The sequence below is a fragment of the Gambusia affinis genome, linkage group LG13, assembly GCF_019740435.1.
Source record: "Gambusia affinis linkage group LG13, SWU_Gaff_1.0, whole genome shotgun sequence".
NCBI lineage: Eukaryota > Metazoa > Chordata > Actinopteri > Cyprinodontiformes > Poeciliidae > Gambusia > Gambusia affinis.
In genome coordinates, this window is record NC_057880.1 from 11,975,209 (window position 1) to 12,002,055 (window position 26,847).

The window sequence follows — 26,847 nt, forward strand, 5'->3', positions numbered from 1 at the left end:
GGGAGGCTTAAGTGGTATTTTCAATGCTTCAATGTGACAGAGTCGAATGTCAATGCGCTGTTTTAAGGCTTAAGCTGTACGTCTGCTATCAGTCTTCTCCCTCACTGCTTCAGAGATGAACCACAGAATAACAACGAACAGCAGTGTTTACCAACAGTGGCACCCTGCGTATTTGACTCAGGGAAAGCATGACATCAATTCTTTAGTTTCTACGCATCACTTATTAAAAATGAGCAACAGTTTGGATTGGAAGCACTTGTTGTTTATATTATTTAATAGGCATCAATATTTAATTTACACATCCCTCCCAGAGTAAAAGTTAAAAACCTTAAAGTAATTCCATTCTTTCACAGAAGCATACAATCAAAATTTGAAAAAATTATGTAAAATATACATCATGTGATATGTATGTACTTTAATGGCCAGTATAAAATTTCATAATGGAAGGAAATAAAATTCAGTACATAAAACTCTTTTAAATCAATAAAACTCAAGACAGTAAGTCAAGAAAACTGCAGATGTATTTACCTCAATCTAAGCTTAAATTTAGAATAAAAAATATATTTTAAGAATTTTTTTACACAAGTTTACCAGGAATGCTAATAATTGTGGAGTGTGCTTCAGACCGTGATAATCTCCTTCAGCTTCCTCAAGCACCTTATCGCCATCCTACCACCTTGTCCTCTAATTCACTAGCAGCATTTTGAAAACATGACGTGGAACCAGTTTTCTGTGTCTGCTATATATACATATTTTATCTCATAATTCCTTAATCTAACCTGAAGGTAATAATACAATTATCATCTTAGTGGAGGACGGATGAGTCCAATAGCAAGTGTAAATTGACCAGTTTCCTAAGAAAATTTATGAGAGACAGCATTATTGTTTCTGCCTGAGATTCGGACAGCTGTTCCAGATAGAAGGACCAGGTTGTGCTGTAGACTGGAGTTCTCAGAAGGATCCTTTATGTGCCTGGTGTAGCAGGATAAAGGAAGGTAAACCCCTCTGCAGACTGGAGCTTAGAGATAAAATCACTAGAGGCACCAGTGTGTGACACCAAAAGTGTGTAAGAACACAATGTGTACAGCAAACTACATGCAGTATGAGTAAAATGTGCTAGACATTTAACAGTACTCTACAAGAAGAGTAGCTGCTGCTAATAAACTGTCAAGTAATTTTTTTTGTGTGTCACAGTTGCATATTCATAAGGTGGTGTGAAAACGAAGAATTCGCTTGGTTACAGAAACGTGAGCCCCCAAACACATTGCAGTGCATTGTTGCCTGGCAACTTAACTTATGCAGACTTCGAATGGATGCTGCACTTGCTGTCAAAGTAGCATCTTGGGGCGGATAGACTCTGTAAAGTGAAATGTTGAGGCTCACAAATTTTTGGTTTTATTGGGCCTTCAGAACTCAGCATGTAGCAGACACTGACATGACAGGCGCCGCGTTTTACAGCAGCCAATCAAATTAATAATGAACCGCAACGCTCCACAGGGGCTCAGACTTAAAATGTCTGCTTAAAAGGCATCTTGGATAACTAGATATAAAAATTACTTGGAACTGGAATAGGCTGCATGCCTGACGCTGTCTGATTATGTTTGAGTTTGTCTTCACTACTAAAGCAAGAAAGAAGAAGTCGATGTTATCTTAAAATTTCAGCACAGCAAATATTTTTGGGCATTATTAATGTTTTATTTTTGTGAACTTTATGAGAGAACAAGTGGGGGTGCATCTTGAAAAGTTCTGTGAAAGATTTGAGCGTTAATAAGTCTTGCCGAGGTCTTCATCATTATCTTTATCAACTTTTCATCTCCATTGAAAAACACAAACTCTGACTCTTAGAAGCTAGTCCCTACAATCATCAGGCACTAAGTAACGGCCCCACCAAGTAGGAAAATTAGTACATTTTTAATGTAATGTTTTTACAATCCTTTCAATTAGATGCCAAAGAAAGTGACTGGAGTTTTTGCCAGCTGTGTACAATGTAGAGCAGTGGCAGTCAAATAGCTCCAGTTACTTTCACAACAAGGTTCAAATCTCATGTCTTCCACTCATTATCAAATTTTCTACCTGGTAACTCCTTCTGCTCTCTAACAGCATCTCTCCTGGTTTATAAAAAAAACATTTATCTCTTCATTGCCTTCTGGGAGACATTTGGTTTTCTCTTGCATGGCTGTTTTCTTGCTAATCTTGAGGAATCTTAGTGCTTTGATACGATTTTGGGGTCTGTAGTGGAAAATGCGGATTTTGTCTATTCTTAATTCTCTGTTTCACACCAGCATGCACTTTGGTTCATTGCCGTAGTTTGCCATATAACTGTTCTTGGCAGGAGAATTTCCATCCATCCATCCACCCATCCATTTTCTAACACCCTTATCCCTAGGGAGGGTTGCTGGTGCCTATCTCCAGTGAACGTTTCGGGCAAGAGGTGGGGTTCACCCTGGACAGGTCGCCAGTCTGTCACAGGGCAACACAGAGTCAGACAATTCACACACACTCACACCTAGGGAGAATTTAGAGAGACCAATTAACCTGACAGTCATGTTTTTGGACTGTGGGAGGAAGTCGGAGAACCCGGAGAGAACCCAGGCATCCAGGAGAATTTCATTAGAACAAACAACACAGTTCTCCATCAGATTGATCGTAGTTATGGTTGCAATTTACAGCTTTTAAAGGACAGGTCTTTAAGATTGTATTTAATGTTTATCTTCAGGCAAGCGATTGGATTGACAACAGACTGCATGCATTGATTGGTCCATGATTTATTCCACTGCATGCGAGAAACTCCAAACATCATCTCCAGCGGGGAACATGCTGTCTGCTATCAGGAAGCTGCTCAGTGTATGGGAGCGTAATCGTGAGTTTAATCTTTAGCAGCGCCCGGAACACGTGTCAACTTTTGGAGCGGGATGACTGATTTTATTGCATTTTAAATTTTTTTGCTGCCTTCCAAGCATCACGTCTCCCTGCAGAATGGGCAGTGAAGAGGCGAGAAACTGGAAGAAAAGGAAGTTTATTAAAGATGCCCATAATGTTGTCGATTTCCAGATGTGTAGTTAGATTTAGGAACATGACACACAGCCTCTCCTGACATCAGCTCTCATGATACATTTTTGCAAGCTCCCAGTGGAGCCTCATTAAGGTGTCACTGGGGGTGGAAGGTGAGGGGGAGTCTGTAATTGGAATTACGGTGCACACAAAAGGACATGTCACAATACAGTGATAGTAGCTCTGCATCAAATTCCCCAATGAGCTGAAAGTCTAAAATCTACTTAGTGAATATGTGTGTAATTACATTTTTTTTTCTGTGAAGCTGCTGCTTCAAATGTCACAGAGAAACAGATATTAACTTGCTCAGACTGTTAGAAAGGCCTATTAATGCTTTTGTGTGAGTAATAGTCCTGTTACTGAGCTGATTGATGGCATTGTCAGTCCCATATTGAGGTAGTATTGCGGGAGCGTTCACTCGCTGAGAACGTATTTACTCTCCAACATCTTGGAAATTTATTTTCTAATTTAAAGATGAGAATGTAGTTGTGACCTAGCCGAGCGCGAAGCCTCTGAAGGTTTCAGATATGAAGTGGACAATTTCAATGTGCAGCGAAAAAAAGAGCGACAAATGAATGGGAAAGGAATCAAGAAAAGCAAATAGACCTGTACTGGAACGTCACTAAATACAAGTGGACTGTTGACTTTGAGAATTGTTGGCTTTGTGGCAACACAGAGTGTTTCAACTGCTTGAAATACATCAATTTAGAGGAACCCAACTTCAGCTAATGTCTTATTCATGTGCAAATAGTTTGAGAGTGTGTATCGCACACCAATAATCTCAACCTACAGTGAGCAGAGCCCCATCTGCCTGTAGCACACAGAGAAAATACTCATTCTCTGGTGAGTGTCTTGTCTGATTTGCCGCCTCTGCCAGCGAGAAGTTCTTTTTGTCGCTTTTTTTCCTCTTTAATTCGTTCCTATTGTCACAGACACAGCCGTGCTGCTACAAGTTATTTCAGGATGCCCAAGACGGTCACTTCCTCATCTTACCGGCTTTGACCCCAATCTGTCCTCTTGTCACTGTCCCTCTACACATGTTCATCACCTCTTTATCAATTCAGTCTTATTCCCCTTCTTACTCTTCACCGATCCGTCTTGCTTACCTGATTTCTATACTGGTATTATCTTGATTTCTAACTATACTTTCTCTTTTTCTTCCCACTTAGTCTCTCTTCTTTTTTAAAAATATTTTTTAAATTAATCAATCCGCATCATCCCTCCACAGAACCCGATGAATACACCTCGGAGCAGGAGTTAATGAACAATTTGCAAATTATCCCTGGGCCTAACACTGCTTTTGCAAGTTTTTCATGTGGAAAGACAACAGCAGTGTGTGTGTGGGTGTGTGTGTGTGTGTGCATCACATTAGAGGAGCGGAGTATGAAGAAGGGAAGGCAGACACTGAAAAAAAAACAAGAAAAACAGCTTAAAACCATTTTATGAGTTGAATATTATGCAAATGTTTCAAATTCGACTCATTGTTTAGACTGAAATATGTACTGCATTATACGCCTGCTGTCGTGAGAGCGACTGTGGCTTTGTGTGTGTGTACAGTATGTGGAGGTGTCGCTCGCAGACTGGCAGCAGTATAAAGAGTCTGCTGTGACTGGATAAGCTGTGTTTGCAGAGGTTCAGACGGAGGATACAAGACGACACAGAAGTAATCTCTTCTTTTACAGTCACGGACGAATCCTTGCCTGCGCAGCAAGAAAGCAAAGTCCACTGTGGACACAATATATGTCCGCATGCTGTGCACAGCTGTTCACAAAAGACAAAAAAATATTAACTAGTTTTGCTTTAAACTGCAGCTGAGGAACGTATACAAATAGGTTTTTTGTGAATAACTGAAGGTATTTCTTGTTTTCAGTGACTGCTGCAGGAGAAATCCATATTTCAGAGAGCTTGTAAAGACTAGTTTCATCAATAAATGTCTCTGGAGTCAGGTTTTACACTTCTGTTTGAAGCGGGTTCATTTTGAGTTTCTCCTCTTTCTCTTGAGATTTTTTCTTATTAGTTGCCCTTTTGTTGAAATTCATCTCTTTGATCTTTTTTTGTCTTAAACTTTGATTGTCTGTGTCAAATACGTCACCCTAGGGAGTTTTCTGTGTTCTATTATAAATCGTATGAGCGTGTGTTATACATATAAGCTAAGTGAAAGAACGTCCTCTCTATTCAAGAATTAATTAAAGAGTCTGGTTTTGGCGTATTTGCTGAAATGTCTCAGTAAATATTTGGTAGATTATTGGAATAGTCGCAGCATTTGGAATGACAACCGTTCCCTGGTGTCGAACCCAGATCACAGTGATTGTTCACTAATGGAGTGAGTACAAAATCTTGGACGAAGATGGACTAATCCCAGAGATTAGTGTTGAGCCTTTCATTTTCCATCACGTTATTTCCAGCAGCCTTTAGGTGAAGTTCCAGGAATATTGCTGGATATCAGCTTCACACAAAAATACCAAAAGTAAAAGACGAAAAAGAAATTTCAGCTTTTCTCGCCTGAAATTCTGATTGCCTGTGGACGATCAGAATCAACTCAAATTGACAACATTTTTCATTTTCATCATCTACAGGAAATACCTAAGACTCAAAGTAATGGCTGGACTTCTATATATTTTTGCTTCAAGAAAAGAAAAGAAATTTGTCTTCCTTTAATTCTGACATACTCTTATTCTTCAAAGTTTATTGACATTACAGAACAATGCAGCCAGTAGTCTACACATGGACCTTTTTGCCAAAGGCAACACTTCACATTCAATCACATATTATCTTCTAAAAATATACGGTATACCTAAATATTTCAAGTAAAACACACATGAAATCAATCATGCAGCCACAAGGCGGAGTTTTCTTAAAATGGATAGTTTAAAAAAAAACTAATAAGTAGCAACATATTTTCTGTAAGTAGAAGCAAAAAGGACAGAAAGTCTTCTGTCTGTCCTTTCTAGCCTGGAAGCAGAAAGAACAATATCTCTTTTCTATGTGTTTTTGACAAATAGAAAACAATTAAAAGCATTTCAAATACTTAATTAGCTGATTTTTATAGGCAAAGAGGAAGATTAAGCCATAGCAAGAACAGCTACAATAAATGGGTATATGCAGTGGCCATATGTTACAGCTTTTGATGCAAGGTGCAGTTCTTTTACACACTACAACGATTTCTCAAGAAGCGAAACTCATTCCAGAGTTAACTTGATGAAGCACACCCTAATACGGCACACGCTTCCAAGAAAACATTATTTGTGGATTTTGAGAAGTCTTCTAAATCTCTGCATTGTGCTGTTGTTGTCATAGTTCTGCCTTTTCGGCAAAATTTAGCACAAAATGAATCAAGTCTAAAAAACAAGCTGTTCCTTTCCTGCTCTTCTTCATCTCTTACGTTGTTCTAGACATTGCTACTATTTCTTTCTCCTTTTTTTTAAAAACTCAGGTAATGATCAATAACTATGAATAGATGTACTAACACTTGAAACTGTTCCTCCAATCACAGAAGCCTGGAAGTAGAAAGGACAGTGTGTCCTTGTACCAGTGCATCATTGTTCTTTTCTCCTTCCAACTCTTTTTCTCTCTTCACTGGTCTGTACATCTAATGATGTTTACCTTAGTGGTCTTATTATTATTGCTAATGTGTTTTACTGAGAGACACAAAGAGGTGCTAGAAAGGCAGGTAGTGCAGGTTGTCTTTTTTGTTTTACAGTCAAAGGCGTCTATTGAGGTTAGAAAGGATGGTCGGTGTTTTGCCATCTGGAATTTTGTTCTCTCTGAGTTTCACATTTAAAAAAAACAGGACATCAATGAAGAGAAAGGATTTTTCCATAATTGTAAAAAGTAAATTAACATTATCAATGAATCATTTCTACCTCTCACTTACGAAGCAACTCTGAAGATCCTCTCTGTCAAAAAAAATGGCTGAGACTGTCTGTGCTGAAGCCATCATAGGCAGAATGCCACTTAATTATCCTCATCTTAAGATATTGTCGCTTGTTTTGTTGTGACAGTTTGGCAATTTATGTTGTCATCTTTTCATTTAGTTACTGCGGCATTTGTGCCTCAACCAGCTCCTCAGTTATGGACTTCCCGTACCACACCCTTCCCCAGCAGTCATGGCATCCATTTAGATATCTGCACAGGATCACATGAAGCAGAGACTCATTTTCAATCTAATTTTCCACAAGACCACTGGATAATTATGTAATCTGAAATGAGGATTCAGCTCATTTCAGAAAAAAAACCAAAAGGAGAATTTCTCAGCGTAATGAGATAAATTAGATGGATATCAGAAGTGAATAAGATATCTTGTATTGTGCTGATATGAAGTATCAAAAAGTGCGTTTTATTGTGCTGCAAATCCCCTCTCATGTTTGTAGTGACACAGCAAGGTACTTGAAATGAGTGGAGGATAAAATTAAAGAGGTACTTTTGTATTTTTTAAGATACCACATTAATGTGTTTGCTGATGTTAAAGCTTTTTAAATTGGCACATTTGCATAAAAGGAATGCTGCAAATAAGATTGTTAGCTGCTAATTACAAGGCTGCATTTAATGTATGAATAAATGATCATTTTCAGCTGCCTCCCCGCTTGGCGAACCAATCAACTTGTCAACACAACAACCATAATCAGAGTTTGATGGGAAGTAGAGCAGCAGGCATGGCATCAGGCCTTTTATAGCGTTTTAATGGAAGCAGCGAGAGAGAAAGAGAAGCCACAGAGAAGTGGACAGCTGTGATATCTTCCCCCACATGTCCTATCACTTCCACACATTGGAACTAACTTTATGTGTGAAGATGAGCGGCCTTGAAAGGAAGACCTGAAGAGCTACAGCATATTCGTGCTGAACACTGTCTCTGAGGCACAATGATGTAAAAAGGCTGAAATCAGCTGTCCTTTCATTTCTCTTGACAAGTCACTGAATATAGTCTTTAGGTCTTTCTTACGCTCTCTGCATAGCTGCAGTTACATTTTTTTCTCAGTGCTGGCAGTATGGGGCTCTGCAGGAATGCTCCTCGGTTCGAGGTGAAAAAAATGGGAAGTTCTCTCAACTTCAATGATGAGATGTTCATCTGTGTATATTTGTGGCATCAGGTGCACCTGACCTGCAGTGTCTTCCCTCACCTGCTGTTCGTCTTGTCCTCCCTTCCAGTCTGCCTCCGTGTTTCTCCCGACTCCTCTTGCTGCGCTCTCCCCTCTACCCCCACCTTTCGTCACCCTTTTTTTGTAGCTTACATTTAAGAGAGACAGTTTGACGTCAGCCGGTCTACTCTCAAGGTCTGATTTACAGAGAGGTGCATTGCTGCTACACTGCTTCTTGACAAAACACACTTTGCAAAAGTGGGGATTTTGTCCATAGATATTTGACAAAACATTAAAAAAAATAATAGTAATATATGCTATTAGAATACTAATCAAGTTATTAATGTTTTCAAACAATTAGACACAACATGGGAATATCTGATCATCAAATTGATGTGGAAGGAAGAGGGCTTTTTGACCCCTGAGATAGACATGATTTAGTCTAAAATGTGCCAATAAACCACAGAAAAAACATAAAAAATGTTGTAAAAATGGTACCAGAAACTGGTAAAAAGATGTTATTAACCACAAGGAAACAAGTGCTATGGCCATGGGTTAAAAGGCCACTTATGAAAGAAAAAGTGTTTCTTCCAGAGGCAACATAGAAAAGACAGGGTGCAGTTTACAAACACTTTCGGTTGCAGAGACCATAATTTGTGTGATGAAACTGAGATTGAAGTTAATGGTCATAATGGTCGTCATTATTGGAGGAAAAGAGGTTGAGCTTGCAAACTTGAGAACACCATCCCAGCTGTGAAGTATGAGGGCGGCTGCATTATGTAAATAGAGTGGTTTTGATGCAGGGTGACTGATTCTTTTCAGAAAAAAATAAATTTTATCAAAACAAAATTGTCTGAAAACATCGAATGGTTATGATTCTGGCATTTAGAAAACAGAAGCATTTTTTAAATACTCTTTTAGAAAGGTCACCATCATGTCTTTTTTTTATTTTTTTGCTATCATAAATGTTATTGAGCTTCTGGGTGTTGCTTCTTTCACTGTCTGAAACATTGTCCCTGCTCTGGAATTAGCAGGTTGTGACCACAACAGAAAGCCTTGTAAAATGACACTATTATAAATCCATTTTGTCACCAGATGTGGTAGTTTTTTAGTTCAAGGTAGAGGCTTTTTTGAGCTACCACTATTTTCTGAAATCAGTTAAGCTTCATTCTGAGACTTATTAACATCCTTAGAGCATCTCTAATAACTAAGAGCCTAAAACAAGAAAAGGGTATTTGGTTCCCACTTCCTGTCCACAACACTTCAAAAGTTTTGACTCTTGAACATTACCTCTCCAAGATGGACAATAGAGTTGCTTTTTCTTATACCACTAAAATGCACACTATTGTTGCTCACAGTGACTGTGATGATACGATTTTACAGTCACTGATTTGAGAAAAAAACACTTGGTCCAATAATGGTTTTCCTGGGTTCCTAATCTCACAGATTGTCACAGACCTGTCATTTCAGAGGATTGTTGATAGCCAGTCACTCTTGGGGAGGCTGGGAGTTGTCCTGAATTCTCCCCATTTGAACACAATCTATCTAACAATAGGTTAGTGTGGTCAAAACTCTTCAGAGGCTCAAACAGGTTTCTAACATTTTCCGGTGGCTTCTGAATCAATTCCATTTTGGAGATTTTCTGAAATCTTTGAGCAATTGTTTACCTGTGATAAAAGCTAAGACTTGATCTCTTTTTTCATTGGAAGGAGTCAGACACTTATATGTCAGATGGAAAACACCCTTGAATTTAATCAAATTATTTAAGACCAATCTTCACAGGAAGACCCTTTATTGGTTTGCTTTTAATGATCTCTTTCCAGATATATTTTTCCACCCCTCTTTCCTTACATATTTCAGTTGCTACCAGATCATTAATGCTACATAATGATATGACTGGAGTAAATGCATGAAGAACTCTGACATGCAGCACTTATGGATGATTTGAGGAGATCAGAGCCAAAAGGGGCAATGTGTTGATGCAGCCCTTTGGCTGATAGGGTTGAGTTAACAACTCACGCTTGATTAATGTTTATCCTTTAGCATTTAAAGTTTTAAGTAAAAAAAAGTCCTTTCTATAAACTTCTTCAATGGCAGTCTATTGAAGCCTTGCTTCTCCTTGGTGTGTAACATCTTGCGGCTATACTATCTGTCAGTCTACTGACACACTCACAGAGGCTTGCTGAAACAACGTGTTTTTTTTTTTTTTCGGTAGTGCTTTGAACTCAACAAACGTCATTCCCATTTTCCTCTGCTTGATTAAAAATACTCTAAATCTGTCAACGCTTCTTCTAGCTGCTTATCGTCATTGTTTGCTCTTGCCCTTGGCTCAAGATTGCATTGGTATTTTCTCAAACTTAAGGATTTATTCTGTTTCTGTCCTTGATTTTGTCACAGCTCCACGATCCAAGGGACGTAGGTTTATAAATTTAGTGTAGACGTTGACCATTTTAACTAATCATTAATTCAGAGAGAATGAGATGAGCTAATCGATGTCAAGGAAAATCTATCTCAGAGATCAGGATTCTCCGCAGAGCTACCAGTAAACAATCAGGTTTGTCGCAGCTGACGGGCATCAAACTCATTACAGAGCAGGACAGATCAATGTTCAGCTTTAGAGCAAACCCAACATAGACTAATGCTTTTGATATCAGTGATATCATACTTGCCTTTATCGGAGTCAGCAGTGAACACAGTGCAAGAACAAGCAGCTGACAGATAGATAGATACCAAAATTGATAGATTTGATCAGAGTTAGGATCCAACCATGTCAGAGAAACAGCATATTTTTCTCCTAATAATGAACAGATTCAGTTTTTTTTGTAAAACTCGCCATTTATCAAACACATTTCAGTGGCCATTTAATATATCCCTTGCTCAACCACAATAAATGGGCTCTCAGCTTCAGTCTGGTGTTTTACTGTGGTTTTAACTACTCTAAATCATTGAGTGCAGAGTGCAGCTTGTTTGTTTTTTTATTGCTGAGCTGAAGTCACAAGCGTAAACCTAAGTGCTGTAGCACCAAAAATCTTTATGACTGAGCTGCTGTTGCAGGATGAAAAAAAAATGCTTTGCTTGATTTAGTTTTTCTTGCAATGGTCAGATGAAAAAAAACAAAAAAATTGGCATTGGGTAATTTGACCTCTGAACTTTGCCGGAAGATTATAGTAAGGCATAATGGGATTCTGGTTATGTTATATCCTCAGAGATTTTAACTCCCCAACATCCTGTTTCCTTATGTCCAATTTATGCTCTTAGAAAAGCATAATAAAAGGAAGGCCGGGATGGATGTAAATGGTGTCTTGCTCCTTGACTTTAAAAACGTCAGAGGCAGTTTTCTGTTTTGGTTGGAAATTAATGTTTGGCCTCCTTTTCTATTTAAAGTCAACTCACATTTCCTGCAAAGAAATGGCTTTTAGTCAACAAGACAAAATTCTGTCTATGAACGATTCATAAAAGGGTCAAGATGTCCTTTGTCGCAGGAGAGAACTCAAACACAGACTGTTTCTCATTATATGACAAGTCTTCACTAGTGGATGGTGTGAGGCAGAGTTAGGCCGTTTAATCAGAAATCCAGCCAGAAAATTCATCTGATCTTGAGCCAAAGAAAAGTCTGCTCTGAGGTGTGCTCTGATGCCCCGCTATGTGAGGCACATTGCGACTCGCATTCAAATGATCAACCATTAAACCTGTTCACACAGCCTGGGGGGGAGGAAGACATGCTGACATTCACTGATAGTGATAAGCTAATAGCAGTGAGCATTCTACACATGTAGCGCATGCTGTTTTCTTAATGCATCACATTTCTTGTTTGCTTTTTGGCATCACAACCACTGATGACAGAACATACTGTACGGCCATATCAGCTTGTTTACATAATGTGATCATTTGATTTTGCATGTGCCTTAATTTGAATGAGGCTTCATCATGAGAGAGTTAAATTTCTGGTGAATTTTTCAGTTCCACTGGATAACAAAGCAGCATGATAAAGCAGGCATTATTAGATGCAAAAACAGGAAATGAGCTGGACCCTGTGAGCATGTGTATTTTTGTCAGGGGAGGTGCGGTGGGGATGTGTGTGTGAACTTCCCAGAGTCAGTTTAGGAAAAAACTAAAACAAAACAAGAAACAAACAGATCGTTTATGAAATTGAAATAAATTAACATTGTTATTATTTCTATTCCTGGCAATTCCCTTGAGGTCTGCGGTCAGCGAGCTTTCCAAGATCAGGATTTTTTTTTTGTCACTGCTGACCTCTTTCAAGATTGCTTTCTATTGTCACCTTTGTGTTTACCAATCAACAATACATTGAGAAAGCACAAAATACCATCAACCCCTGATGTCTATTGGGCAGAGGTGTCCAAACCTTTTGCCATGTGGGCTGGAACTGTCAAGTTGAAAGTAATTCATGGCCTCAGAAAACACCCAAACAATCAGTTTTCCATTTTTTATTAAAATAAAAAAGAAAAGTTGAGATAAATAAACCTTCAAATAGTATGCAAGACTAATAACAGGTTATTTTCGAGGAGGAGCTACATGGCCAACTACTGAATAGACAGCTGGGTGACCAAGCAAGGATGCACATAATGTGGTAGTTTTAAAGGTGGATGACTAAAATGACCACATTTTGTGCATCATGTAGAGGGCCGTGGGGTCACTCTACAAAGCCACTGTCATTCTTCTTGGGCTTGGGAGTCTTTCTCCTACTGTCTGCTTCTATAATTCATGTTTGGGAAGGTTTTAATTGATGCCATAGAAATACCTGAATAGAGAACAGAAAATTGCAGATATCTTGTTACAGTGGAGAACTCATCTGTTTGACCAAAGAATCACAGAGTGTGGAGCTCTAAGCTTGGGCATCAAGACTGATACCAGAAGTGATTCAAAGTATAAAACAAATACATTAACTACTGCCTTTGTTCAAAATGAAATCATGCTAAATGAGTTGTTACCTTTATTCGTTTGTTTTATTTAGGATTAGTTCTGTATAAGGAGCAAAGTGTGCATCCATCAGTTTTTTCATCCCCTGGATAGCTAGTTGGATTATTTACAGCTACAATTATACACACACCATGTTAAAATGTAGCCAAGACAAGGCTGTGGTTTTGACTGGTTCCATAGTAGCCACCCTGTAATCTCACTTATGATGTAACATTGGCCTTTCTTTATGTCTGTCTTGGTAGAAGCCAGAAATAAATTTAAACTCCAACCACTTAATTTTATATGGCAAATTGGTAGCCATACTTAATAGTTGCTTGAAATTAAATCAGTATCTTTGCATATGAGGTGAGTGCTTTCAAGATGATAAACAGCTATCTTAAAATATTTGCTGTGTTCTGAAATATGCGTACTTTTTCATTTAAATCCTCTGTTAAAATCCTTTAGGCATAGATTTTGTTTTTAACTTAGAGAACTATTGCTTTGTGCTCTGTAAGACTTGGCTGATGTTACATCTATTTCAGCTATGTCAGGCTTTTGAAATATTTTGTCCCTATAAAATGGGGAGGACGAGTTTCATTTGTCCCTAGAGAAAAAACCAGGGCATGCTCTTAAGAGTTGATGTTGTTAGCATCAGTTTTTCCAAAAGACCTAAGAATAGAGGAAGCAGACTTTGCAGTTTGTTGTATTTTACTCTGTTTAATTTCATGTTCTCACAAGTTAAAATATTGAAGGTATTCTCAGTTATTTTAATAGCTCAGACTTTTCTATGACATTTGAACAGTAAGTCACTATTGACAATTTGAATATTATTTTAATACTTCAGCTGATAATAGAAGTGCTAGTGTAAACATTTCTTAAAGGCTTAGACGGAAAGACTTTTTACTCTTTCTCTACATTTTCATCTTAGTGCTACAGAAATTCTCCCTTTAGGAAACAGAGCTGTTACATAAGAACATTGAGAGTCACAGGAAGGAATCTGGTGAGATGGTGACACACTTAAATATACTGTGCTCTTCCAATTTGCCATTTTCTTGCAATAGTAAAAAATAACAGAGAAGGGACTTTCTCCTGAAATTAGGCAGCATTTCATCGAAAGAAGGATCCAGTTTTCTAAGGAGATAAGTTGTGACTATTTTTGTATTTTTTTTTTATATATGACTTGTAGTAGCCACTCATTCTATCACTGAAATTTAAAATAAAATAAATTAAGGTTTATGGTTCTTATGTGACAAAATGTGGAAAGGTTAATGACAGATTCATACTTTTGAAAAGTGGTAAATTAAGATGAAAAAAATTGTAATTTAGTCCTCTTAGGGTATATCACTTAAGATATACACTAATTGCCTTAATTAGCATACTTATTTTGGAGCGAAATACTCAAACACCTTGCATCCACTCCACTTCCTCACTGAAACTTTGCCACAGAAACTTAATTTAGTGTCAAACTTGGCTAATTTACTGTGCAAGCTGAAACTATTAAAATAAATGTTTTTTTTTTTTTCTTCTTTTGCATCTCTATGCCTTTTTCAGACGGTAAGGTGGAGGTGACAAAGGAAAGCTTGAAGCTCTGCACCATGGGGCCAGGAAAGGTGTTTGGGGAGCTGGCTATTCTCTACAACTGCACCAGGACAGCAACTGTCAAGAGTGAGTCTTCACAGACACCCTACAACATTTCCACACAAGTCCGTGTTGAAATGTCCACATGTTGCCAAGGTGACACGAGGTGACGCAGTGAACACACAAGTTCAATGAAATATGCAGTCTCATTGTAGAAGACTTTTGGACTGTTGCAGTAGGAATGTGTGCCTAGTATTGTTCTTGAGTTATCAAAAGCTGCCCATCAGCAGTGTGAGTTTTTGCAGCACTTCAGCCCTGGAGTGAGACGAATGTCAAGGTTTACTGGCTCTTGCTCTTTCACATTTCAGAGCCCCGGCTCAGAGAGATGCACAGTGGGTGAGTAGGTGGTCCATCAGACTGGCAATTTGAATAGTCGGCCTGATAGATTAAAAAGAGGAGACTGAGAAAGCACAGGACAGATGGTGGATTACACACATTTGAAAGCTCGCAAGATAGCATGTCAAAATGAAAAATGTGTGTTTAGGTGAGACAAGAAATAGGAAGTAGCTCCAAATTTGTGTTTGAGCGGAATAATAAAAAGATAAAAGGTGAGACGAGGTGAGGCATGGTCTAATTGGTGAAAGGATATTTGTATGCATGGATGAAGATAGATGCAGGTAGGTCAGAGTTGGGGTGAATTGAAACAAAGGAACATTCTGGATATTCTGGATGTACTGAGAAGAGATTTCAAAATATATTTATATCAAGAGCTGGCTCATATCTCCAAGTCTCACAAAAAAAAATCAGATAGTGACCTTGGATTTAATGAATACATGAAGGGCAAAGGTTCCTCCATCCTCACATGTTAAAGTGTGGATGAGGCGGGGTCAACCATTTCATGGTTAGAAACTTGCTTAGCCTCTGCTGACCCTTCTCAAGTCCAACGAACCAGCCAAACCGACCAAACTCCCAGCTCTAGTTACTATGGCAACAGGTGTCCACGGGGAGATGAGCCAACTCTTACGGGATAAAATATTCCCCTTCCCACTGGCGACAGAGCGTCTGGCTTTCTCTTTTGTGTTTTATTTTGCCCATCTACCAGCCCATCGGCCCATACTTCCTGCCGTGCTTTAATAAAAACCCTCGCATGGAACAAATGATGTAATTGTCTACACGGGCAAAAGTGTGTTTGGTTTAACAGGGTCAGTGGCGCTGTCTCTTAGGATGACTGTCTTTACTTTAATGCGTGTCGCTACACATGAATGTACCAAGGAATTCAGCTGCCAGGGTGGCTGTTAAAGGTGATGGTCTCTAATGGAAATCATGCAGCCAGTAGTGCTTAGAGAGACTCACACTCCAATCAAGCAGTTTAATTTGATCCATGCATGCAGCTCTGTAGGAGGATGTAACCTCAGTTAATTTTAATCACATACAGTAATCTCCTAAGTCCCCCTCCGTGAGTAATTATATCTTTAGAATTTGGATGAACAGCCTATTTGTGTTAAGGTGAGGCTTTTACTTAGGAGTTTAACTTATAAGCTCACAATACGAGACGATAAGCAGTATTGGGTTTGCATTGGATGAGAAAACATCTCACAAGGCAAAGTTTGATAAGGAAAAATCTTAAACTCATACGAGTCACCAAAGTGACTTCAGCGGCTCACTGATGAAGGATCCAGCTGCTCTGAACCGAGATTATTATGAAATATTCAGTGTTATTAAATATTTAGTTTCTTCATAAGAGTGCTTTTTGTTTTATTTCTGCATTTGTTATTTCAAAAAAACTGCAGTTCCAGCACAATGTGAAAGGACTTACTTTTGCTAAAGCCTTTGCCTGTTTTTCAGACCAATAGAAGAGAAATTATATGTACATTTTTGCCCTACATGCTTATTCTACAGACAGACTGGACCTGAACAGTTAGAGTGGCATTTTTATTCATAATTTCTTTGCTGCAATTTTTAAACTCTGACCTTTTTTTAAAAAAATGTAGACTCAACAATTTCAAGCTGCAAACTGCCATGGTTTGTTTAATGAATTACCTTTAATTTATTAAATTACTATACAATTACTTTAATTGCATAGTCAAATTTTGGCACATTGAAAAAGATTATTTCCATCCCCAACCTTACATCCTTTTAGAGTGTTTGCTAGCCTGCATTCTCCCTAAAGAAACAAGCCCTTAAAATAACTTACACAAACATTATGAGCAGCACTACACCCTCCATGATGCTTAGTGCCCCCAGAATGCTCCTCTAATCAATATGTTATGTTTAGTTCCTTGAGACAGACACTTAAGTGTAAAGCTTTGGCCTCATTTGGGGTTTGACTCACCCAGTCTCGGCAAGTGAAGTAAGATTTCACGTGCAGCCTGAGACTCAGAAGAGTTCCTCTGTCGTCAGGGTGTGTCGCATTATTTCCACGTGATGGCAGTCAGGTAGATGCAGGCTGGAAACAAGAGCAGAAGAAAAAGGTTCAAGTGAGAAACAAATAGAGATGATAACAGGACAGCAGTGACAATAGAAGGAGGAAGCTCCATCAAAAGGCTGCAGACGAAATAGTTTTTATGTTGTCTTGAAAGGGGAGGTGAGAGTAGGGAAAAATAAATTCTTTAAGCATTTAAATATCAAAGTGTTTTCAATGGATTGTATATCAAAACATTATTCAGCATAGTACCACAAAAAGCATGAACAAATAACAGAAAAGTATATGACAAATGAAATACCAATAAACTCTATAATAACAAACAAATAAACAGGTATTTGAATTCTCATACCAACACTGCTGTTGAGAATCATTCTCATTAGTTCTCACTTCATAGAGAACCTCTTTGAATCTGCCGTTTACTATCCAAATTTTGTTGGCTTTAAGTTGCAAGTGCAAATTTTAAATTTAATTCTGATGCAAAAGAAATAAATCCTTTTAAATGTATGTTTCAGCCAATCTTTGCAAACTTTTAAGTGCATCTAAGCATCGGCACGATTTGAACTTCATGTCCCCACAGAATATCAGTGGAGCTTATTTTTCCTCCACACATTTTCAGTCCTAAATTCGTGATGTGTTTTGTTATGTGCTCAATGTGGCACCAAGCTTAGAATGGGATTTGTTTCGTCTCTGTTGGGGTACACATCCACCATGGTCACAAAACGCTCAGCTGCACACGGACATCTGCAGAGATCTAGTTGGCAGATCCAGATGGAGAAAAATTATGTCACACAGGCATTGCAATTGAGCGGGAGTGGAGTAAACTTTGAGATATAAATTAGATAAAAAATATGTAACAAGTGGTGCTCCTTTAGTGTCAACTGAAGGATTGTTTTGGGAATGAAAAATATACTAAACAGCTGAATGTATCTTCTTTTTAAGCCAGGAGTAGGAATCTTCCTTAAGCCAGCTGATCAGCCATGTGCAGCGACATTTAAATGAGAGGCTACTCTGCATTACTTTCAGGACTTTAACAAGAAAGACAAAAAATTGTTTTTTTTTTAAATCACATTTTTTAAAATGACCCGATAAATGAAACTTGAGCTTTTTAATTTGCTTTTGATGTTCAGAATAAGATCCCAATTTTACCAAAAATGAATAATCCCTAAATTTACAGTTCAGTGCCTGCATGTAAATCAGCATGTAGAAAGTAATGGTTCTGAGCCTTGAGCATTTCAGAAAACCGTTTCTCCTAAAATAAAAAGTCAGTCATAATCTCCTCCACTTAAAGTCAGTTTAGCCTCATAGCGACTGCAGGCTGCATATAACCAGCCTTTTGTCAAAGTTATGAGGCTATTTTATCGCAATAATGTTAAAGCAAAAACGATCTCATTTCAAGCTGCTATCTTTATGAGGTGTATCTCGTTTCCTTCTGACAGCAGCGACATTATGAATGGATGGTAATCATATGAGTCGCTGACTGTCAGTTGCTGCATTTATATGCACAAAAACAGTATAATAGAGAGAATATCCTGAGGCAGAATGACTTCTTAAAGATCATGCTAGTAATACTTCAGCTTGTGTGCACTGCTGTCAGAATAACAAAGAGAGACGACTGCGTTTTGTACTTTGACAGTGTTGATCACAACAATGGACCTGTGCTGAATCATATGCGTCAGAATGAATTCACAGCTTGCATGCACAGTGTTGAAATACGATACGTACATGTGACCTGCATTATGATACACATTTAACTCCACAACACGGGGCTCACACACACATGCATACTAGACAGACAAACACAACAATTGTTCAGTAACGCCACAGATAACAGGCTGCTGGGAATCCAGGCCTTGTTTTCAGAGCAGTCATCTCTAAGAAAGTAATGTCACTTCCAGTCACTCCAAATACAATCAGTGAGAGAGATTATATCTGTAAGCTCCATCTTTATAGCAGTGATGGAAAAGCAAGTCTTTGTCTTCATCTCTCGGAGGACTAACTGTTATGCACATGAAGATTTTAGCTCGTAAACATTGACAGTGTCATAAATCTGTGATAACTTCAAGGCTTCTTAGAGTATTTAAGGGGGGATCCAGGTGACGTATAAGGGAGTGTTTGTGCATGAAAGAAGCCATTAAGGTACAGCTGGGCATTTCCAGTTAGTCGACACACATTAGCAGACAATTGATTGTGTACATTTCCGTAGGAGAGGTTGAGTATTGTGTGCAGGTTTTAGACCTGAGGCTCTTTCCATGCATGAATTATATAATAAAAAGTCAAACATTTCCTGACTTCAAGACAATTTCTGCCCATACAAAAATCAGGGCTTAGTCTTTTCTCTCCTACTTTATTGCAGATTTCCAGTGAGGGGTATGTACACCCTAGCGAATACTTCTTTTTTTTTTTTTTTTTCTAGCGGGGTTGATGAGAAAACTGTGTAACTGGATTATATTTGAACTAACATTCACTAAAATTGTTTCCAGATCTGACCCAGCACTTTTAGAACAACAGTAAAAAAAAACAATTATTGGAAAATTTATAGCAAAAAAAATACCATCACAAAATCCACTTTAATTTGGAAATTAAGTAGGATGTATTTAGATAAATATCTGATGTTTGTAATTGCTCTCATCAATTGACATCAACAGTGGTTCTATGATACATTAAAAAGGGCCCAAAAACCACTGACTGCCAGATGAATTCATGCATATTTTTGCCAAGCTGTATATATTTGTGTTTCATATGCTCACCATCAACATTAATCTCATACTGACATTTTCTTTCTCATAATGATCCCAGCTTTTTGACATTTATCCCTTGAATTCTCATTATGATGAAAATTTTTTATTTCCCTCTACTGTTGACCATCCAATATATAAGCAAATACACCCTTTAAGATTAACGGCTCGGCTCCACTTCACAGATATGCATGTTTGCTCGTCGGAGTCTGCACTGTGACTCACCGACTTATGTTCATAGAGATAGAAGTTACCCGACTCAGTATTACTTCCAGAAGTTTAAGACCCAGAGCATCATTCTTGTTACGAAACCTTTCATCAGTTACAGTGTGCATCTTTTACTTCATGAAAGTCAATTTGAAGAGCCAAATAATATTTACCTTATTGGAAAATGTAGCATAATTTTGTAAAGTAAAAAACGTCCCTCTCCGTATTTCACCGGAAGAGGCATTTTACATGATAGACCAGCACAAATACAATTTCTGTAAAGCAGAAGAAAAATAAAACAGTTTTTTTTCCTTGTCAGTAAAAAATGGAAAAAAGAAAACTGTGACAGGCATATATCGATATAACAAGGAACCAAACGTCCAACTAAAGAACCACAAGTCCAACATTAACTCTGTTGCACCACACTAAATGTGACCATTGTGTCTGTACATGTGTCAATTTGTGTCAACTGTACTGGCGCAGTGATCGATGCTGAGAAAGGAAGGAAAAGGGAGAGTTCGCATGCAAGAAAACCGATTACTGTTTTGTAAAAATGAAGGAAGCAGAATGTGCTCCAAGACCTCCAGAGAGTGCAAGAACATCTTTTACAGAGCACACGTTACCATTGAACTCTGTGAGCCATCTTGACGTTTTTACCAAGTACACAACTTTCTTTCAATAGGCCAAACAGTTGGCTTATATTTCACAACATCCAGAAAACAGATCAACACTTTTAGTAGCTGTGATCTGGAGTCAGTAATAGTTACATAGACCAATGCCTCTGTAAAATATAATTCTCTGAGTTGTTATTTTTGAGTTAGTTTTGTTCGTTGTCTCTATTTAAAAGAAAAGTATACAACTGCTCGACTGACTAAAAACCAGCAGATCATGTCGCGTTACCACAGTCTGTCAATGAAGCAGAAGCAACAACATTGTTCTGGAGACGTCTTTGAACGTGTTGCTGTAATACTCACCTTTCCTTCTGCCGTGAGTTGTCTTTGAAATCAGCCTCAGAGTAGGAAATGTTCATGTGTTAATGTTGTCCATTGAGAGTGTGTTTTGTTTGCAAAAACGTAAGAATGCAACTTCTAGGAGAACCAGGCTCAAAGTTAGACATGACAGCTAGTGCTGACAGCGGCGAATAACAGCTTTTGTTGTTTAAATAATAAAACACAAGGCTTGTCAGACTGTGTGGATGCTAGTTTTCTCTCTTTCTCTCGGTCACAGTAGCAATAATACTAATCAATTCTCTGTGGGAAACATTATGTATTGTTGCATCTCTGATAGGTATGCTTCACATCTGAGCAGTTATTCATAGACGCCACAAAATGTAACATTTTTAATATTTTCCACAAATAGTTTAGTAGCAGTAAGCAGAAGCTTTCTTTTGTCTGCCAGACTCCACCACTTCTGCATGAGCCACAAAACACCATTAGCATTGTAATTAAATTTTTGTGATTATTGAAACAAGCCATTAGCAAAGTCCATTACGTATTTGTGTCTAGCTAAATAAAAAAGAGAAAGAAAACCCTTTCAACTCTTTAAATAAATTTCCTCTCAAATGGTGCTACACAGAAAGAAACTGTTGAATGCATTTGCTTTTTTAATTTATTTGTTTTCATTGTTGGAGATTGCTACTGACTGTGCTGCAGGTTTGGCATTTTGCAATCAACTTTGTCTTGCTGGAGATAAAATACAAGTATGAGCTTTGATTCGAGGATATGAAACCTGACACCTTTTTTTCACCTAACCTTTATTTAACCAAGAAAAAAATAAGTTATTGAGATTGAAATTTCATTCATAAGAGTGTCTTTGTCTAGACGCCAGCAGGAGAAGGTTATAATGATAATATTAATACTTGCTTCAGTTCTAAAAGAATCTGTCTTGCTCTTTAGTTAGTCTGGAGTTTTCTGTGCATAATAGTTCATAAACACAGAATCTAAAGCCTGTACATTAATAAAAAGGATCAAACCCGATGTTTTGGAGTTTTACCAAGTTGTAAAAGCGGATAATGACCAGAGGGGAAGGTTTAACAGAAAATTAAGACATTTAACCTTTCTTTTAGCATTTTCTTTTCCAATTTTAGAGAACTGACCCTTAATTAGAGGTTGAGTCATATTTTAGTGAAATGAAGGGCTGATGAGAAAGACCTACAGATACATTAAAAGATAATGATGCAACTGCAAAATGAATAAAATGGCAAATTGGCTGCACACTTTAGCCTTGTGCACTAACAAGCAATTAAAAAGGCAGAGAAGGAATCAAGATAACATTACTGTAGTTGTGACTGAACTGCAACAGGAACGATAAAACAACTGCTTAAAATATATTTTAGAACAGTTCTGGCCTGGAATTTTGGAAAAATAGTTCATATTTGAGAGCCAAATCTTTTTTTTATGTTCATATTATACATGCAGCGGTTTAGGATAATAATTGTCACGGGAGAAAGGATTTCAGCAGAGAACCATAAAAACCACCACAACAGAGAGGAGAAGACAGAAAGAATAGCTTTGGCAGATAGAAATCCTGTGGGATGAAGTAGGAAAGAAATCCACTCCGTTTCCATGGCTGCCATGGTAGCACTGTTGCCAGCATGCAAAAAAAAAAAAAAGAAAAACAGAAACGTGTGGTAACATGGAGAGGTTAGGAGCATTTTCCTTCCCCAGCTGTTTGAAGTCAGTTTGGAGTTAACTTTTTGCTTTTTCTGTCATCTGTTTCCACTCCTCCCGTGATTCAGTATACATTTTTTTGTGCTTGTGAGTAGTTGGACTGAGGGGCCCCTGCTGCTGCTGCCGCTGGTGTTGTCCCAGTTCTAAGTCGGTGCGCAGGTGTGAGCCTTGAGCTAGATGCTCTTCGGCGGCTACAGACAACTTGAAAGGTTAAAACTCCCAGAGAGGCTGCTTCATATGGCGATGATTTAGAGAACAGGCCTGCAGGTGCAGCTGCTTTTCTTAGACATTTTTACGCTTGTCTCATGAGACAATAGGGAAAGGCTAATGAGATAATATGCACTGGAATCTTTCCATTAGACGATGTTGAGCAGCTGGAGCGACTCTATAACTTGTTGATTTACTTTTCTCTGTCAGGGCAATAATGATTTATTTATAAACTTACGGTAGCTTTGAAGAGCTGGCAAAAGGTTAAAAAGTCATTCTAACATATCAAAACATATTAAATGAAATAGATAATGAACAGAAAGACTCAAAGTAGCAGTGAGCAGTAATTTAAACTGGAACAACAATTGGATCTGTGGTAAGCATTGCTTTACAGAGATCTGTTCACACTGAGGAGGATGGTAGTGAGACAAACTATCACAGGTCTGATGATCATTGTTGAAGAAATTGAACAAATCTACATTTGTTCAGTTTGATTTTTTATTTTTTAAAGGAAATGCCATCTGACACAGAAGGACATCCAATGTGGACAAATAAATGGCGTCTTCGACAACATCGTCTTGAAGCTTGTACATTTTTCTTTTTGATAAAAACAACTTTCTCAGCGTAATCTCAACTTTCTCTGTATCTTATAAGCCTTATAATACGCTGGGGGAAACCCTGGCGTTTTTGTTATTTTGGGACAGACTGGCCAGAGAGCTTTTAAGTCCTTTGTTTAGGGTGCCAGTTTTCTACATGTCCAAGCTGTTTCTCTCAGACAATATGTCTTCTGACTCCATCCTTCTCACTGGAAAACTCACCATAAAAATGGGTATTTTATGAACTGAAATTTGACCTGCAGACTTTGCCCCTTCTACTTTTGGCTTTGAGATTCAGAATGCTGTAACATCAGAGTGGATATCAGTTTAGAGGTCAGCGTTTTGCTGGAGTAACTGAATGGACATACCACTTAATGTTTTCAAGCTGGTGCAGTGAGTACTGCTGTGTTGATCAAAGGGGAAAATATGGTTTCCATTCAAGAGCACTGATTGCTGTTTTTTGTAACAGTTTGATAAAAAATGAGAGCAGCATGCCATGCTGTGAGGCCTGCGGTGAGTGCGATAACACTGTGAGAAAAGGACAACACAGTACTGGTTTTTTCATAGCACACCAGTTGGTTTTAGATATTACAGGTCACTCCATCATAGTTGTTTCATTGTGATTTTTTTCATAATAAATCTCAGTCTCGTCTTCTAAATATGAATGAATTGAAAACTGTAGAAAAAAATAAAGAAATAAATTGGATCATGCTGAAGAGGAACCCTTCAATATGACAGGAGCCATATTTAAATTCTGTATTTATTTCGATATATAATTTTGCTATGCTTCATAGAATAAATGTGAATGTTAAGAATCAAATAATAATAATAAAAAAAAGCATGCAAAGTTTGATGCCTCAATAATGTTAAGATATTCATTGGTGGTTTCTCAGAAATTATATAAGCGAATGTAAACTCAGAGCATAAACTCCATTAAAACGTCAAAGACATAACTGGTAGAATCATGAAATCAGAAAAAAATGATTATCTATATTTATTTTCTCAAATACAAGCTGCTGTTATTCAAAAATACTTATTTGTTTGTTTGTTGTACTTAATGTTACATGAGTCTTTCTAACTGTTAAATCTAACAAAACAGGTGTTTATTTCTTTACTAACATAAGTATTTGTTTGAAAGTAAATGGCTTTTTTCAGTGTTACAAAAGCTGTGTACCAGCCATTATTGTCACTTAATAAGTGCAGATCCTTTAAGAAATGTATACAGTAACCACTGGTTGTTGGTTTGCAACATTTCAGTCAGTACAGACAGTCCTATCTTTTAGCCTTCCATAAATAGCTTTCTGAGAATGTTGAAGGATCTGAAGGGTAAAATAATGGACAGTAACTGAAAAAAAAAAACTTTTTATGAGTGCAATTGAAGGAGCAGACAACAAATCATTGGAAAATTAATGGAAAAAGAAAGCAATCATATAAATAGCACACCTTTTAAAATGTTGCTATTCTTCAAAAAACATACATAAATCGAGGCAAATGATTTAATCTCTCTGAAATGTTACATTAAGTAGGGATAGGGCAAAGCCTCTAGCTTTGATTACACCAGTTGGTCGTCTCCGTTCCTGTAAGTGAGGAATGCGTGAGAGTTTTGCAGAATGAAGCGGTGATGCAACCCATTGGTAAATATAAATTGTCTAAGCTTTGTTGGAAGAGCTCAGTGAACTCACTCACATTTATGGACTGTTTTCTTTGAAATGGTAGTTATAAATGGTTAGCATGTTATTGGATCCTGTTTCAAATTTACATTTTGCACAGTATATTTATAAATAGACTCTAAGCTAACCCGGGGATAGCATTTTAAACATACCATTCAGTGGTTGTGGCAGCAAAGAGAAAAATAAAATCCTGAAAATATGACAAATCTCCTTGAGTTGAGCATTAGTTGGCAAGATGAATGTAACAAACATGACATTATCATATAAATAAATTCTCAGTCAAATGTAATATTTGAAACATCAGAATAATTTATCCCCACGAACAACCTCAAACAGAAATAAAGACATTTATAATCTCTGGGCCACCTGCTGACTTGGCTAATGTTTATATGATTATTCTTCTGAATGGCTTCTTTGTGGATATTACAGAAACTAAGCAGAGCACTGGAGTCCCACAGCGTGGATGCTGTTCTTGTCAGAATAATTGATATTTCATCAAAACAAGAAATAATCAAAAGTCTATTCAAACATACAACGGCACAAGCCAAGCAGTAGGTGGGAAATTCTCTCTGGATTCTCAAGTTATTTTTAGGTGAAGAGATTTGAATGTTTTTTTTCCTCTCTCAGCAGGAAGCAAAGCATCTGTGTTTACTGACAGACGGCCTCATGACATGCAGCAACAAGTTATGTCTGTGCTTATTTTTGGAGAAGATGAAAAGTGCAATTCTCTTGTGTTCGCTGAATCCTCACAAAAAAAAAAAAAATAATAATTTCACTCTGTTGCATGGTGTTATATAAAATCACTACAACAGGCCTGACAGTGTTTACTAAGTTGCTCTTTTTGCCTTTTTTCTAGCATGCAAAATTGGTAATTCAACACTCTTTAGTACAGGGCTTGAATTGATCCACAGAAAAAAGGCACATTTTGAAAGTTTCACCTGGTACAACCTGAAGGTTGGACCTAAAAATAACCAGCCTGCTGATGAATAGCAAACGCGCTTCATTTCCTCCATTTGATTTTCTGCAGTCGGGCAAGACTGAAATATATAGAGTTATTCAAACTGATTTCCTCTGTGGAAAATGGTTTCTTGATGAATATCCATTATGCTGAAGACAATAAATAATTTGAATTTATCTCACAAACCAATAAGAGGGAAATTTATACAGAACAAAGTAAGTTTTTGATTAATGTTAAGGTACACTAGAAAGGGGAAGGAAAATACTTTTTCCTTTTTATCACAAAAGTTTTTCTTATCACTTACAGCTCTGGATATAGTAAACAATACTTGACAGAGCTTAGATAGGTTACTTTAGATTAAATAAATGTTCTCTACATGTTACAAAGCCACATTTGTGTAAAAAAGATAACTAATAACTAAAGTCTTACATTATTTATTTTATCAATTGTATGTTCTATATTAGACGTCCTTCTATTCATGTAATGTCATTCTGTTGATACACAAATTCATACAAATATGGCATACCACTAAAATGAACATCAATGCTTCTGCAGTTTATCCCATTCCTTGCAGTTCACATTTTGTGTGTACATGAACAGTGTGTATCCAATAATTAAATTTATCATTTAAATCTAAATCTAATTGCTGTCGTGACTCTCCTCATCATTAAACGTTAAAAACCATATCAGTCTTGCTTCATACAAAAAGTCAATTGCACAAGTTCTATTAGTTTTCTAGGAGATTGGATCAATGCT

At 37.5% G+C, this 26,847-nt stretch overlaps 1 protein-coding gene across 3 annotated transcripts in view; it reads left to right on the plus strand.

The window, feature by feature from the left end:
* The window catches only part of LOC122842979 (cGMP-dependent protein kinase 1), a 95,826-nt gene that overhangs the window by 24,319 nt on the left and 44,660 nt on the right, over positions 1-26,847 (plus strand). For all 3 annotated transcript variants that reach the window (XM_044137329.1, XM_044137328.1, XM_044137327.1), the window contains one exon: positions 14,598-14,711. In XM_044137329.1, coding sequence (XP_043993264.1) covers positions 14,598-14,711 — 114 coding nt within the window. The remainder of the gene's footprint in view (positions 1-14,597; positions 14,712-26,847) is intronic.